Genomic DNA, 13,323 nt, shown 5'->3' on the forward strand with positions numbered 1-13,323 from the left:
CCTACTGATATGTATGCCACATTAAGTTATCTGTGGTTGGGCTTGTGTGTTAAGTGCATTTTTATAAATGCTGCTGCAAACTTGTTACAGTGTCAAGCATGTTTATTATTTTACTTTTTGCTAGAGGTTTATATAGGGCAGTGTTTGTTTTGAAGTGTTTTCCGTTGCGATTGTTTAGACGATATGTTTTGATAACAACTTTAAAAATATTTCATTTTTTTTTACAGTGTGCTGCATATTACAACATCTATGATGAATTTTCTTTAAATTTAATAAATCTATTTCAAAAGATCACGTGCCCTAATTTTTATATTGAAGTAAACGGTTAGGTTATACCTTACATATGTTTATAGAAATACACAACATTTTGCAAACCATAACATTCAAATTTAGTAAAATATCTAATGGTGGCTAATTTTATGTTTGAAGTTGCAGACACTTTTTAAAAGATCTTGCATAGAGAATATAAAGAACTAAAATTCAACTTGTACAGACCTATTTCTTAACAATATCTTTAACAGTCATCAGCTATTTATATTACACATCCTGGTTAACTTCAATATAGTTCAATAGTTCCCTCTTCCAGATATACAAGGGTTATCTGAAACATTTTGTACCTCAACATGAAGATGGCAGCACTCATCAACAAAAGTTAGGGAATGTATTTGCACATACATTGAAAGGTACTCGTTAATATTTTAGTCATTTTGGATGCTCAGTTGTTTGATAATCATTTGAGTAGTAAGTCATTGTTAGTGTTTTTGTGAAAATTGAAAAAACCAAATATTGTGCCGTGATTAAATACTTGCATTTGAAAGGCAATATGCCTACGCAAATTAAAACAGAGGTGGACGCTGTTTATGGGAACTCTATCTCATCATTTACCACCATGATGGGCAGCTGAATTTAAATATGGTTGTACCAACCATGGATGGCCAAAAACTGCAACCAATCACTTATATTGTTGAAAATGTTTACCAAATGGTACTGGACGACCAACGAATAAAGGTCAGAGAGATAGCAGAGGCTATGTGCATATGAAAAGAATGTGTGTCGTATGTTAACTGAAGGATTGGATATTAACCTATTAGTGCGTTGAGTGCTGCATTTTCTTACTGGACCAAAAACACATTCGAATGAACATTTCCAAGACCCTTCTGGAACAGTTTAAGCAGTGAGTCAAATTTTTGCATCTATTAACTGTAGATAAAATGTGGGTCCACCACTACACTCCTGAGGTGAAACAACAGTCAAAACAGTTGACTGCAAAAGGGTGAACCTGCTTTGAAAAAGGCAAAGACTGTTCCATCAACCGGGAAGATGATTGCGACTGTTTTTTGGGTCAGTAACGGAATTTTGTTTATCAATTATCTTAAAAAAGGTGAAACGGTAATGAGACAACATTATGCATCATTACTTGACAAGCTGAAGGCAGAAATTGCAAATAACTACCACATTTGAAGAAGATAGCGTTTTTCCATCAGGACAATGTGCCCCTGTTTGTACTTCAACGGTCGCCATGGCTAAAATTCACAAATTGCACTTTGAATTAGTTGACCACTTACTGTATTCACCAGATCTGGGACTTTTTCTTATTTTCTAACCTTAAAGTTTCACTAGGAGGAGGAGGCGGCCTATTTTGCATAGAAAGGCGCCAACTACTATTAAGAAGGGTTAAAGAGCATTGCTGGAAGAAGTGTATCAATTTCAAAGGAGACTGTGAAAAATAAAACTGTATTTGATAAAAAAAATACATCTCTATATTAGGCTCAAAATTTAAGACAACCCCTTGTACATTCTCTACCTTTCCTTTTTCCACCCCTTTACATTAATATGGAACACTGGGAATAGTCAACACCAGAGTGAAATGTATCTGGTCATCAATACTAAAAATGTTTATTTTTATAAAATGGAATTATTTAATGTTTCCAATTTATGAAAAAATAAAATCTTATTTTAAATTGCTTCGTTCATTTTTTGGTTTTGATTAAGCAAAGTTAGAAATACAGTTTTACTAAAGAATATATATTTCTTTGGTTCTTTAATTATGCTGAAAGTTTCCTTATCAATTGTGATATCTTGAAAATAACAAATTTTGTAATCTTTGGTATTAATTAATTATTTTTAATGACCAAAAATTATCCTGTTCATGTACCTCTTACATCATTTTAAGGGCTATACTTTTTTCAAGATAAAAATATAGTAAGGAGATAGGTTTTTAAAATGTCATAATTTTTTCTAAAAAAAAAAAAAAAGAAAAAAGTCCTATTTCTGATCAGTTAATATATATATATATATATATATATATATATAAATGTAAAAGAAAGGAAACATGTAGATGCTTTTTTATTGAGTAATTGGGATGCCAGAATGCGTTTTGTTTAGTCAAATTTACTAAGTTATTGTGGGTTATTCTCTGGAATTCATGCTCATTGTTAAATGTGTATTAGGGATATTTTTTTTAAAAAAAAAGCTGATTTTTTATGGCTTAATAATTTCTTGCTGAGTTTTATTATATCTTGAAATTTGTAAGACCGGTTTTGTTTTCTGAATTAGGTAGTTTGTTATGATATGATGTTTGTGTTAATTTTTTTATTGTAGATTGATAACCCCTTTGCATGACTTTCATTTACTTCTATATTCTTATTTTGAATTGGTCTGTGTTCTCTGATTACCGAAATAGTAAATGTGTTGTTAGGTATTGGATGATGCTGTAGAAGTAATTTTGTTTTATTAACATTGTTAAGATAACCTTGCAATTGACACCTACAGTGGAATGGGAATTTTTAAATTACCAGATTTGGTGGTTCTAAGCTTGATCATGTGACTGCGTGAACATATTACTAGTTTTTTGGCCGTTGATTGCATTTATGAAAATAAGAATTGCTTTGCAATTTTGATAAGTTGCTAAATACAGCAAATAAACAATTAGAACAATAATAGTTAACTTTACTAGTATTTTATCATCTAAAGCAGAGGTTCCCAAACTTATTTTTCTCATAGACCACTTTCAAAATTTTGCTGGTTCCGGTGGACACCCTGCAGCTAGTTTACTAGCTCCAGTGGACCCCCTGCAGGTAAGTCCTTACTACTTTTTCCGACACTGGCAAATGCTATCATCTATTCACTTTACTTTTCTTTTTGAAATTCCGGAAACAAATGAGTAACGTTTATCCTTGGCAATCGTATTTATATTAGTGAAGAATCAAACAAGTTCATGCAAGATTGCTAGTACACACACCACAAGTCGTATTTCGTCCCTTTGCACATCTGAACAAGCGTTGCGGATGGCGGCGGCGCTTTGCAAGTCTTGACACGTTCGTTGTACTGAATATGGAATATGCAAGTTTTTACAAGTAACAGTCGCTGAGCTTCTCAAAACATTATCTGCCTAGATTGATACGCAAAGTCAAGCCAACATTTTAGTTCTTCACTATCAAAACCAGATGAATTTTCGTGGATCCCCGCTTACGAATTGTGAACCCCCATTTTTTTGTCACGCCAACATAGACCCCCGTCGAGTCTCCCGTGAACCCCTGGGGGTCCACCTGGACCACTTTGAGAATCAATAACTAAAGGGAAGTATTGAGTTAAGTTCATGAGATAGAAGTAGTTGATATGTGAAAAATGGTTTATTATTTTATATTATTTTTTTGAGATTATTGCATGTGTATTTAATATAAAATTTTAAAAAAATATATTGAAAACTAATTTTTTAGCTGTTTATTAGTTTGGCAGATCCAGTCCAGTAATCTGGCCTTATTTGACATCTCTTTCCTACAGTAGTTGCCGACTATAGTTGAAAGCCGGTTTTTTGATGTTGCATGATATACAGACAGGTTCACTGTTGTACTTCTGATCTTGATGGCCATCAAGTTCTGCATTGAGATTGCATGTAAATACAGGCTATTTCTAAGTTAATTATACAAAAGTAACCTTTAATAATGAAAAAAGTAAGTAACTTATAGAATTGTTTGACACATCACTGAGTGCAGTATATCTTTAAGTTTCATTCTTGCTTAACACTATTTAGTTCCTGATGTTCTCAGTAGGTGGCAAGTGCGAATGAGTAATTCCATCAGTCATCATGGAGTTGTATACTGGTGCAGAATGTGCTCAATGTTGTATGGTTTCGTGAATCCAAATCTGCTATTACAGTTTGGAGACAATTTGATTAAATATCACAAGCAACCGCCTAAAAGATAGTCGTTATCGCATGTTACAATTGTTTCATTGAAACAGGTTGTGCATCACAAGGGATGCCGGATCAGGATGATCTTCAATTTCTGAAGCAGCCATCAAACAAGTGTAGCAGACATTTATTTGGAATCCAGGTAAATCAGTGGGATGCTCCAGCTTATAGTTGGATATTTGTAGTGTTACAATGTGGAGCATATTGTGTAATCGACTGTTGTTTAAACCTTAAAAATCACAACTGATACAAGCTTGAGTGAAGGAGATAAAGAATGAACAGTTTTGTGTAAACATGTTAAAAAAAGTTGAGACTGAAGTTAATTAATTATCTTAATAAAATTGTATTCACTGAAGAAGCAACTTTCCGTACTGGCAGTAAAGTGAATCTACATAATGTTCAGATATGGAGCGAGTGGAATCCACATCACGATCAAATTTGTATGAGACTTGCCTAAGGTAAATTTTCTTGTGCTGTAAGCTGTTAAAAGATTTGCAGTCCTTCCCCTTTTGCAGAGTCAACTGTAACTGGCATATCATACCTGGACATGTTTGAACACTATAATCTACTATAATTAGACATTTTTATTTAATCTCATCTCATTATTATCTAATGCCACAATTACTACAGGATATGGGCACAGAATTCATTTTCCAGTGGCAAGTTGCGGTGCCATTGCATTATCATCGTGCAGTTGCATCTCTCAATAGCAAAGTGCCAATTTAGATTGGACCTGGTGGAACAATTCGCTGGCCTCCATGAATGCCTGATTTAACTCAGTGAACTTCTCTGTGTGGGGTTACATTAAAGAGTGTTTGTTCCTCCGCTTCCAGAAAATATTAAGCTGTGGCACTGGATAACACAAAAAGTTGCTATCATACATCAAGACATGCTTTATAAGTTTTGGCAGGAAATCAATTGCTGATGGGACATCTGCCATGTTACAAAAGGTTCATATTGAACATTTGTAAATAAACTTGAAGATGTATTGTATTCAGTGTTGTGTCAGAACATTTCTTTAAGTTATTTACTTTTTTCATTATTATAGGTTACTTTTGTATCTAATTTAGAAATATTCTGTAAATAAAATTGATTAAAATCTAATGAACTAAACAAGATTCATGTTTTTAAAACATTTCTGTAGCGACCCTACAGATTTAGTATATCGGTGAATTGCCAGTTACTTAATACATCATACTTTTTTCTGTTTCTGTATTTGTTTATTTTTTATTAAGTATTCATTTTATTTTTAGATTAGTGAAGCAGAATTTCTAACCATGTTCTTGTCTACATTAAATGACATTGTACGTAGTTCTGTTATGTATTATGAAATATCATTTGGTTTGCTATTTAAGTGTTATGAGTGTTCTGTTAGAAATAATTTTTGTTGTAATATAATTAATCTATAATCATGTATAGCTAATTTTAAAAGCAGAAAACTTAATTATTACTTCTACCAGATTTTAATATTATTTGTAGTTCATTTAATTTTCTTGTATGTTTATGTAATGTTATTGAAGCTTTTTTTTCTGTGATTGTGAAGTAGTTATTTGAAGCAATTATTAAGTGTTGTGCAATGCATTCTAATAGTGATTGTTCACTATCTTTGAATTAATATATTTAAATTTACCTAAGAAATTGTTTCAGTTATTGTTTAATTTATTTGTTTAGATGTTGGCCAAAAAAGAAATCGTGTGAAAGATATACCTCGGAATGGAAAAAAATTGAAAAGATCCACTTCATGTGATGAGAATACTGAATCAAAATTAAGGAAGCGTACTCACTCTCTTGATGGCATAGATGTTGAAATTTCTGGTGTAAAAAGGTTACGGCAGGATTTGGAAAAGGATACCTCTTACGATCCTTTGGCTTCATTAAAAAAAACTAAACGACAAAAAGAGGAATTGAACGGAGAAAAAGATGAGGATGTAGAGTATAGCGATAGTAAAAATAGTGATAATGACTCAAAATTAGAGGAAAGCGTAGAAAAGTTGAGTGAAATTACAGATTCAGGTAATGATGAAAATGATGCTATTGATAAATCTGAAGTTGGTGATAGTACTAAAGAAAAAGTAAATGAAAAAAATTCAAGTGTAGAGAACAGTAAAAATGAAAAGAGTGATGAAAATTCTGATGACCATAAAGAAAAAGAAGGTGTAACTAATAATGTCGGGGGCAGTGATGAAGATACTGACGAAATAAGGAATGTGCCTTCAGAGGATGTTTCATGTGTGGATTTGGATTTAAGTATAGAAAGCGATGCTCAGGATACGATGAAGTACATTACTAAAAACCTTCCGCTTATGAAAACATTTCATAAAGAAAAATTCAAGTCTCTTTCAAAATCTGTAAGTATATTTTATTACTAATTATAGTTTGTAATACGTTATTCATTCATTATTATTACTATTTAGATTTTCTAATTAAATAACACAGTGCTTTAGCAGTAGATATCAAAAGTAATATTAGTGTGAATTTTATCGAGGATGCTGATCGCATGTGGATCGGTTGTAGAATCAAGAATGTTCCTTTATCCAGAATGTTCTGGATTCAAATCCTGGGCTGGTTTTGCATTTTTATATTACAAAATTACCATATAATCCTGCGCGTTGGATTTATGTGCTGAACTAATCATCTAAAAAAGGAACTAGGATGAACAGTGTTTGTTTAGTTATACATTTTAGATACATAAGCTTTTTTTCATGGTTAATTTTCCATGTTATAAAATTTTAATTTTCTGTGAATTAAAAGGAAGCAGATTCTAGACAATTTAGAGGATATATTTTTATTATTTAAGAAGAACCATGTTTGAATAATGCCATGAAATGTTCAAAGTAGATTGTTAGTTGCGAAGGATGATGAATGGAAACAGAAAGACTGTTTAATGTCAAGAACAGAAGGGTCACGTGAAAGTTATTCAAAATCAAAAGTATTGGATGAAAGATTAAACTGTGATTAAGATATTAAAAGATCAGCAAAGAATCTGTACAGAGTTTGAAAAAGGAAAAGTATGTTGTCTTGTTTTTCTCCTCTCTCTCATTTGCCGTATTGAAAATGTTTGATGTCCTGCATTATGTGTTGAATTTGTTAAAATTCTCCTTTTGAAAATAATTATAGTTATAAACAAAAAAGGATTAAAATTATGTGGAAATTGCTGCTTGCTTGGGTCCAAGGAAACCAGAAGATCGACCGATTTCTCCCTTCTCCAAAAATTTAAGGGTTTGAATCCCAGTCAGTCAGGCATGGCATTTTTCACCTGCTACAAAATTCATCAGCCACTGCTGGATGTTGTTTAATATGGTTAATCGCTTACTCTTACTACATGCTTGTTTCTAAGATGTCTAGAACATCTGCAATGTGTTTAACAGCTAAAGCAATGTCTAGTAAACTGGTTACTGTAGAACTTTAAGATAAACCAACATTTAAATGGAGTTTTGCTAAATAATATTGGCAGTTATTGACTAATCACCTTGGGTTTCAGTGTTCCTCAAAATGATGAAAAAAAGAAAACCGGAAAATATGATTCAGAAAGAAACTTTTTTCAATGGAGACATTCAATCCATTTCATAAGCGACGCAAATTTTGTACAGAAGATTTATTGAAGGAGAATTGTATCGATAAATATCCTTAGTATTGTTGTTAAGATAAAAAGTACTATTATCCTCCTGCAAAGATCATTATAGTTACTACATTTAGTATTGCTTATCTTTCTCAGCTTCTTTTTTTTTTATCTCTTGTTGATGTGTTTCAGAACCAGTCCATTGTCAAAACTTATTGTACTAATACTTTAAATTTTGTTAATCTTTATCTAGCGTTTAGTCAACACCTCTCCTTATATTAACATCGTGCCTTATGTTATGTGGCCTTCTTGTTTATTTGTTATTAACGGTTATATTTGTCTCCTAATTTTGTTTATTTATTTCCTGTTTTCAACAAATGAGGTTCTTGAAAAGGACATTGCTTGATTATTGATCTGTTAAGTTATGATCTTATTGTTACTTTTTAGTTTAAAGATTTTTTAGAATTTTCTAAAATGTTCATTCTTCCTTAACACATTGTGAATTAATTTTGTTGATTCTTCCATTTTCATCTTGGTGTGCCATTCTTTTATTAAATTCGTTGCACAATTAGAATTGTTTTTTTGATTTTTATAAAACGAATCTTGTGTATTTGTTTTATTTTAATTTTCTTCCTGTTTGTCCGATGCATGATGGATTCCATTTACATTTTATTTTGTATATACTATTATTACTGTATATTTCCTTTTCTTCTATGTTACTATTAAAAATCTTTTTGGTACTTATGTATTGACGCCACCGCAGCTACAGCTTTATTTAAAAACAGTAGTCAATCGGATTTCGGTGGAAAATCAAGTCTCTTTATTAATTTTAATAAATGGTTATTTATATTTATTTATTTTATAAATATAATTTAACCTAACTTAACCTACATTCGCTTTGCTCGCTAACCTTGACTAATTAACAGGCGTGTTTTGATTATTTAAATAATAAATAATTGCAATAATTACTGAATTTATTAAATAAATACTCAAAAAATTATGGTGTTAATTAGTCAAGGTTAGCAAGCGAAGTGAGTGTAGGTTAAGTTTGGTTAAATTATATTTATAAAATAAATATAAATAACCATTTATTATAATTAATAAAGAGACTGTTCATTTTCCACTGAAATCCGATTGACTACTTTGTTTTTAAATACGTAAGTACAAGATTAGTGTATTATTTGTATTTATAGCCAATACAGATAAATCTGCTATTAAGTATATTTGCAATATAAATTACTTTACTATTTTTCAAATATTCTTTGTGTATTGTTTTATAGCTAGTTTGGGAATTTCTAAATTTTTGTGTAGTATTGATTTTGATTATTACGTACATATTAAGTATTAATTAATGCACGATAAAAATTATACCAAAATGCATGTTAGCAGCAACAAGATAAGTTTATAAATAAAAAATTAATTATTCCTTTTCTAAAAAAAAAAATTATATCAATTTTCTAACAAAATATTAATTTATTTTAGGTCATATCATTGTATAATGAATTGAATCCTACCTACTGTCTATCCTGATGTCTGATGATTAAGTTTAATAAATATTATGTTTAGTGCTTACTGCTTGCTTGAATGTTGTTTGAATCCTTAAATGTTGTTTGAATGTTGCTTAAAACTTTTGACTCAAAAACAGACAGAAAACATTTTATTCAGGTTTAATGTAAAAAATGTTTATATTCAAAAAAATTGACAAAAAAGGTTTGACTCAGAACAGATATGAGATAGGTAATAGAGTGCGATAGAAATTACAACAGTGTAGCTTACTTAGTTTTGCTTCAGTAATGCAATGCTTAATTTAAAAATTATTTGAGCGATATAGGTTTGCTATTGTACAAACATCAACTGTGATGGATTTCTGTACAAGCCTGAAAACCTGGTCCACGTACAGTTTGTTATGCTTTTAAGTTAGTCTTTTCTAACTGCTTATGTATCTGACTGGTTATGTGTCTGATTATATGTACGTTTTTACATTGTGTTGCAATCCAGTTGTTTGAGTATGTATAATACCGGATTTTACAACTTTGAGATTACTAGTTTGACGATGTATAGTAGTAATCCAAGCTGCTTAACTCTACAGAGTAGAAGAATGGAGTTAACAGTAATCTGTAGTCCGATAATAAATTAAGTTATTAATTTGTCATTTTATTTATTTTTTTAATTATGCAATATTCATGTTTGCAGTAAACTAAATTGTTCTCTTCTAACTGTTAGTTCTGAATTGTTGATTTTATTAGTTTTTTTTTTTTTCAGGATTTGGAAGAGTTAATCGTACAGAAAATTTGTGAATCCATTGCAGATAGAAGTGTGATAGGTGAACTTAGACTTAGGGTAAGAAGTTTAGAACAGTCTATTGATCATTGGAGAAAAAAATCACAAATTATTGAGAAATCTGTAAGTTAATTTTTGAGTCATGTTGTAATTTATAACAGCCATTTTTTTCTATTTCTGTACTTTATGTGATAGAAAATTTTTTGTTGCTGTTGAGATTGGTTTTGTTATTTTGGGAAATTTGTATGTTTCTTCATTTTTGGATATTTTTTCTGGGTAGAGACCCTTCACACTCGTGCCTAGATTGCTTTTTTGTGATTGTGTATAAATTAGATGTGCAGTAGTGCACATTTGTTTTACTCAATAGAAAAAGCAAAATTTATAAAATTACAACAAATCTACTGTTGATATTTCCAAGAATAAAATCATGGTTATAATTTACAAAAATCATAAAATTTTTTACAAATCAAGATAGATTCTATCATCATCAATTATATAAGTACTTAGTAAATGGTATAAATACAAGTTCTTATAATACATTTTTGAATTAAAGAAGCAGCACTTAAGATTTTATTTAAAAGAAAGAAAATTATTCGCACAAACAAAACAATGCAAGTATATAAGAAAGAACTTTATTTAAGAATGAACTTTAGAAGTTTAAACAGCAGTTTTGTTAAATAAATCAAAATCAACTTATTACTCATTCTTTTTTCTAAGTCGTAATGGTAATGAAAATTTATTCATTTTGTTAGTCTTGCTTGAAGTAATACTTATTAAACTGAAATTTGTATTAGAAAGTTTGAACCATGAAACCCAACAGTCTTTTGAAAACTAAGAATTACATGGACGAGGGTACCAGATTAATTATGTTTCTAACAGCCTGTCTTGTAGTGTAGATATGTTAACACCACAACAGTTTGAACAGTACACCTTCTATAGCACAATTACAGGTATAGTATGAAATATATATGAAGAAACCTCTAGCAAGTAAGTAATACCTTAATTCAGTCAGGGTTTATTTATCCAAAATATTTAAAATGATAGAAAAAACTGTTTAGGTAATACAATTTTTCTTAGCATTAGAGCTATAAATCTTGTCATTTTTATGATTCTCTATGCAGATTATAATATCATGTGATTAAATAATGAGAATTTAGCTATTTAGTTTTGGAATCATTTAACATATTTATTATTCCATGGAAACCATAGCTTTAAGGTATTGAAATAATTTTGTATTTCCAGGTTCAAACTTTTACTATCACCGATCATATAAATGGAATTTAGTATAGTTAATGCAACTTTTCTCCATCTATGTATGTAATTTTAATTCCATTTTAGTACTGAGTTATTTCAATTTTAGTACGCCACAAAGTTCATTTTGCCAACGTATTTATGTTTAAATTTAAGTAATTCTGTTAATTATGAGTAACACAGGTTTCCTTTCTACAGATAAGTATACATTTTTTGAATATGTTGCAGTCAATAATAACCCAGTAGGTTATTTGCCTATTAAAATTGGAAATAGTTGGTTGGCATGTACATTTTAACTACTTAGCTAATGAATTATTATACAGAATTGCTGGTTATGTAGATAATGAAGTGAATAAAATATTTATAGGTTAGATGTAATTTATTTAAACTGGAAAATATCTTATTTAAGTATTTGTATCCATGCACCATATAAATTCTTACTAGTAAAGATTTGATACATGTGTAAAACAGGTTAATTGTCAGGACCCTAAAAACCAGACACGATACTTGTTTGATGAATTGTTCAAGACTAAAGAAATAAAGAATAGTATATTTATTAATAATCAAAGAATAATAAGAAGTTGTTGGTTTACAGGACTCTTTACAAAATGAAGAAGAAATCATTACTTGATTTCATGTCTGAACAATCTCTTAGTGTCAGTTTTATGATTTAATAAATTTTTATTCCTGAATTTATTGATATTGTTAAAAACATTTATTAAACAATTTTTTTTAGTTAGGAAACATTAAGTTAAGAAACTCATTTTAAAAAACCACCATTTACTCATTATGATTCAAGTAAATGACCAAGAATAAATCATATTTTTAAATTGGATTGAAAGGTCTGTGTGTAAAAAAAATTCTGTGCATTAATTTGCTTTCTCTCCTAAAATTTATATTTGTATAATGATATAAATCATTGTTTCTCAACTTGTGGGGCGCGCTTCCCATAGGGGATTGTGTGATAACACTAAATGGGAGGTGTGAGCATATCAAAAAGAAAAAAAAATATTAAAAAGGTTTTTTAATTTACCAAAAGGAAAGCAAAAAATACATTCTGACATAATAAATAATAAAATACACATTTACACTGATACAGTACACTTATAAAATGGATTGCATTGGTACTGCACAATGTATTTTTGATAATAACTTAACTGATAAGTTATATTATATATATTAAAAATTAAGTATATATTAAAAATTAATTATATATTAAAAACAAGTTTAATAGTTATTGGCGACTCCTTTGGACCTGTCTTGCAGAGCAAAGTTTTTGAAGGAAGGTATTATATTAGAATAGACACTCTTGAGTTCTTTTTCTATATTTAATTGAGATCTATATTTTGTCATCAAAGTAGCCATTGCAGAAAATCCAGTTTCGCAAAAGCAGGATTTTAATTTTAAAAGTATACGAAATGCTTTTTTCAGTGCAGAAAACTAATCATCCACCCCCTGCCCAAAATTCAAAGAATGATTCTCTACTCTACTAAATGGCATTTGTATATGTGTCTGTGTGTGCATTATCCTTAGCTTAGCACTGGAATGTACTGATCACTATTGAAAAATCCCAATTCATTAGTTCATGTCTCATGGTGGTCGGGTGTATATTTGTTACATTATTATATATTGATATACTGTACATATTTATCAAAGTTTTGGGAAAATTTAGTATTTTTTAATCGGATCTGAATTTTCAGATGAAGATTGCAAATATCTCAAAAACTGTTGGTTCTAGTGCTCTGAAAAATTTTTTTGACCCTCTCCCCTCAACAATACTCCATCCTCTCCCAGTAGTACCCGTCGGATGATAGTATTTTCAAGTGCCTCTGGGGTGCTAATTCAATAATTAAAGAGACAAATTGATGGAAAAAACTATTTTTGCAAAATAGTTTTACTACTTCTCAACATATCCCCATCAGTATTATTATACTTGTCCCAATGATGAACTAGTTTTTTTATACCTGATGCAAAGAAGTCTGTCTTGTTTGAGCCACTTTCCCGCAAATTCTTTGACCTCCTCGTTGTTGCAGAACTTTTT

General features: G+C 30.1%; 1 protein-coding gene across 8 annotated transcripts in view; it reads left to right on the plus strand.

Moving 5' to 3' along the window:
* The window catches only part of wde (Fibronectin-III type domain-containing protein windei), a 73,302-nt gene that overhangs the window by 20,643 nt on the left and 39,336 nt on the right, over nt 1-13,323 (plus strand). For all 8 annotated transcript variants that reach the window (XM_075368816.1, XM_075368822.1, XM_075368815.1 and 5 more), the window contains exons 4-5: nt 5,864-6,540; nt 10,014-10,154. In XM_075368816.1, coding sequence (XP_075224931.1) covers nt 5,864-6,540; nt 10,014-10,154 — 818 coding nt within the window. The remainder of the gene's footprint in view (nt 1-5,863; nt 6,541-10,013; nt 10,155-13,323) is intronic.

Source organism: Lycorma delicatula, chromosome 6 (assembly GCF_047948215.1).
Source record: "Lycorma delicatula isolate Av1 chromosome 6, ASM4794821v1, whole genome shotgun sequence".
Lineage (NCBI taxonomy): Eukaryota > Metazoa > Arthropoda > Insecta > Hemiptera > Fulgoridae > Lycorma > Lycorma delicatula.